The sequence below is a fragment of the Chanodichthys erythropterus genome, chromosome 14 (assembly GCF_024489055.1).
Source record: "Chanodichthys erythropterus isolate Z2021 chromosome 14, ASM2448905v1, whole genome shotgun sequence".
Lineage (NCBI taxonomy): Eukaryota > Metazoa > Chordata > Actinopteri > Cypriniformes > Xenocyprididae > Chanodichthys > Chanodichthys erythropterus.
Window position 1 is genome coordinate 2446890 of NC_090234.1, and position 4161 is coordinate 2451050.

The 4161-nt window shown below is 37.3% G+C and overlaps 1 protein-coding gene across 1 annotated transcript; it reads left to right on the forward strand.

Moving 5' to 3' along the window:
• The first annotated feature begins 353 nt into the window (after nucleotides 1–353).
• Nucleotides 354–3452, forward strand: LOC137036080 (macrophage mannose receptor 1-like). Its single transcript, XM_067410034.1, has 5 exons — nucleotides 354–390; nucleotides 483–591; nucleotides 2029–2273; nucleotides 2580–2924; nucleotides 3088–3452. Exons 1-5 carry the CDS (start codon nucleotides 354–356, stop codon nucleotides 3450–3452), a joined length of 1101 nt encoding a protein of 366 aa, XP_067266135.1.
• The last annotated feature ends 709 nt before the right edge of the window (nucleotides 3453–4161 follow it).

The window sequence follows — 4161 nt, forward strand, 5'->3', positions numbered from 1 at the left end:
AAATACAGCAACTATCAACAAAAATCTGAGAAATGACGTGGACACACAAATGAGGAAGAAGAAAATGAAAAAGGTTTTTGTTTCTTTGTGTTTTTTTAAGAGTGAAATAAACAAATGATGTGATGTACTAACTGAGAGCAGATATAATAATCACTTTGTTTAAAGACGGACAGAAACACACGACCTCTAAAGTAAGAACAACTTCATTCTTTAACCACAATTAGACTTTGAGATGTTAATATGGTCTTAATGATTGTGAATCGAGTTAAGCTGCTAAATAAGTATATTTTTTCATTCTTTTATGTATAACTTTTATTACACCTACACTCTATTCTCACATTTCTTCTTCAGAAATGGACCAAACTCTATATTTCATTCTTCTTCTCATTGGTGAGTGTGTTTGTTGTTTTATTTATGGTTTATAGTTTCATCCGGTTTGACTCTGTTATGAAAAGCATTAAATCAAAGCCTCTCTTTCACAGCTCTTTGCTCCGTATCTGAATGTGTTCAGCGTCAGTATCACTTTATAAACGTGAACAAGAACTGGCCTGAAGCTCAGAGATACAGCAGAGAGAATTACACAGATCTGGGGCCTCATTTATAAAACTTAGCGTAGATTTCATCCTAAAAGTGTACGTACGCCCAAAAGCTAGATTCTGCGTACGCACAAAAAAAATCAGATTTATAAAACCATGCGTACGCCAGAACCTGCGCACAAATCCATTTATAAATCCCAGTCAGCGGAAGATTGTGCGTACGTGCATCTCCACCCTGTCTCCTCCCCGAAATCACCATATATGAAGCTTATGACGCCTAGTTTTACTATGCATAACCTCATCTGCATATAATTTCCATGCATGTTCCCATCCACGTGACACCACGGTTAACCTGTCAAGGGTTCGAGACATTAGAAAATATTAAATATGGACTATAAATACAATTTGTGCAATACACTACATTGATAAAAATCATCCAATATCCTCTTTATGTTTTAGAATAAACATATCCATTAAAACAAAATTGTATAAAATACTTCAGATAAAGGTTTTAATATAGAGTTGATTCATTCATTTCCACTGGACAAATAGTATTTTAATAGTTTAAAACAATTTGAATTCAATTTATGCAGTTTTGCTGATAAGGTGAACATATCTTTTAGGAAGTTTATAGGCTATTTTTAGTGGAAACGTATAGGCCTACTTAATTATTGTAGTGTAATTGTCTGTCTTGGCGCGTCACTGACAAAGTATTTTAAAAAAGGAAATGTGCAAATCTTACTGTTATCCTCAAATTATATCCTTCAAATACAGTGGTAATTGTTTGAAGATCCTTCACATGACAACACCTCCGTGCAGCTGTGGTTATACAGTAAGATATTATCATTGGACCTATTCAAACTGGACAATGGACCGTTTGACCACCGAATCCAGCAGTGTCTTCCATAATATCCAAGTTAAGTGTGCATCACTGATCATCGTTCTCGCTAAAATATTTTGTCATAACATCTGCAGTTTAGTTTAGAGAGGAATTATTGTGCACCTATCACTCCTCGCTGTCATTAAAACAGCGTGTCACAGGAAAACTGATCGAAAGTAGCACATCTGCTATCTAAATTCATATTATTTTTGTTTAACTTCTCCGTAATGATTGCATAAAGTAATTCGCCATTAGTGCAAGTGTAGCCTAATATTAATGTAAATCAAAATGAAAACGTGAGTTTCCATGCAAGTTTAAATCATTCTTTTATTTATTTAAACTGTTATTGTGAACATGCACTATATTTATGATTATGACTCATAATCAGGATTTAAAGTGGTTTTCCTTCATCTGCCGTCAGTCCCTCAGCTCACCATCGGTGTCGCTAATTCGCTTTGTCTCCAGAATGTGCGTACGCATGGGTCAAACTTTGCGTGTAGGTGCGCACATTTTCCCATCAAGTTTTTCTTTATAAATCCCACCTTTTGCGCAGGAACTGGCGTACGCACATTTTCAGCCCCGTTTTGTGCGTACGCACGCTTTATAAATGAGGCCCCTGGCCACCGTTGACAACATGAATGACATGAACGAGCTGAAGAAGACTGTGAATGATGGCAGTGTCTGGATTGGGCTGCAGAAGACGGGTGTTGATAAATGGCAGTGGTCTTCAGGTGATCCTGCGCTCTATCTGAACTGGGCTCCTGGACAACCTGATGGCAGAGACGATTGTGTTGTGATGATGAATGGACAATGGCATGATCTGCCATGCAGTGATAACCGGTATTTCATCTGCAACAGTGAGTGCAGCTATTTAAAATGACTACATCTGTTCAGTAGTAGATGTACCATATACCAAATTTTAATGCAATAATATGCGCCATTACTTTTCAATGTGAAAATTGGAAGAGTCTGAGGATGTTTGTCACACTTTCAATGTGTCAATTTCTGTATAGACGTGTTTTATCTTTAAAATAATTCTACGGATCTTCAATAAATCACCAGTTGCTCAAACAGCTCAAGTGTTTGAATGACATCTGTCCAAAACAGTATGAGAATAATGAACAAACTGATTCATGAATCTGTTTCCATTTATTTTCTTAAAGTGAGCACAGGACTCGTCTTTATCCATCAAACAAAGAACTGGAGAGACGCTCAGAGTTACTGCAGACAGAATCACATTGATCTGGTCAGTGTGAGGAACCAGAATGAGAATCAACAGCTTCAGAAGTTCATCAATGATAGTCACGTATCTGGTGATGTCTGGATCGGTCTGTTCAGAGACTCATGGCAGTGGTCAGATCAGAGTAACTCCTCTTTCAGATACTGGAGGACTGGTGAACCTAATAATAATGGAGGTGGTGAAAATTGTGCCATAATCAAGCAGTCATCTCTGGGACACTGGCATGACATGTATTGCTTTAACCAATATCCTTTTGTGTGTCATGAAGGTGAGCAGATCCTCATAAACACACACAATCCATCCATCACCTCCAGATATCTTAAAGTTCACACTACATGTCTGACATGACAAATTCCTCCACAGTGTTTGTTCTCCATGTTGTTTTTGATCAGTCTTTCTCTAGTTTTTCTTGTGGTTTGTTTTGTGTCCAGATAAACTGATTGTGGTCAAAGAGAATCTGACGTGGCCTGAAGCTCTGAGATACTGCAGACAGAATCATATGGATCTGGTCTCGGTTCATTCAGAAGAGATTCAGCGTCGTGTGATGAATGTGGTTAAACAGGCGTCTACTGAGGCGGTGTGGTTGGGTTTACACAATTACTGCAGTATGAACATGTGGCTCTGGTTGAGCGGAGAGATCGTGTGCTATCAGAACTGGGCTCCAGGGAACGGAGTAGAACCGGAAGACTGTCGCCTCGAGAAGAGAAAAGGAGCAGTTCAGTCTGGAGGAGATCAGCGCTGGATCAGCCTTCCTGAAACTCACAAAATCAACTTCATCTGCAGAAATGATGAGTGAATGTTTGTGTGTTTACTTACATTCACTGTTTTCATTCTTCATTTTTTCTCTTATTTACTTGTATTTGTTTCAGTAAGTTCTGAGTGAATCTGCTAACTGATAAATTTTAATCATCATGGCATAATATGATCTTTTTAAAATGTTTTAACATTAATGTTTAATATTCTTTAGATGTTAAGTGTGTTTTGTAAATCTCTTTGTATATCTGGTGTGGTTTCGTCTCTTTATGTTTTCACTAATCTTATCTATATCAGTAACTGGTTGAATGTGAATCTGTGAGCAGCAGCTCTTCAAAATAATATTGTTTGTGTCTCAGAATGAAATCTGGTTTATTCTTAGAAAAGCTGAAGTGAAGTTTGGGTGTAAAATATCTTGTGTTTGATCAAAACCATCAGATAAACATGTGAAACAGAACATGAGCTCAAATAAACTCATCTACAGTCAGTATTCTCGCCTCTGATTATTTCCTGATTTTCAATGCAAAACTTGATTTTGACTTGATCATAGTCTGTTTTCTTTTCAGTGATTCCTGACTTGATTTCTTCTGCTTTTCTCTTGTCGGCTGGTTGATTAATTGTGACCAATCACGGAAAGTAGGTACACAAGTCGGTTCTGGGGCATTTTGAGTTATTCACAGATTCTGAAAGTGTAGTCTCAAAGCTTTCCAACAATTTGTAACACATGGAAATCTGATAAAATTTGGAGAAGT

Coding starts and splice junctions, on each gene's coding strand:
- LOC137036080 (XM_067410034.1), top strand. CDS start 354: ATGGACCAAACTCTATATTTCATTCTTCTTCTCATTG. Junction 592..2,028: donor GAGAATTACACAGATCTGGG/GCCTCATTTATA, acceptor TTTATAAATGAG/GCCCCTGGCCACCGTTGACA. Junction 2,925..3,087: donor TCCTTTTGTGTGTCATGAAG/GTGAGCAGATCC, acceptor TTTTGTGTCCAG/ATAAACTGATTGTGGTCAAA.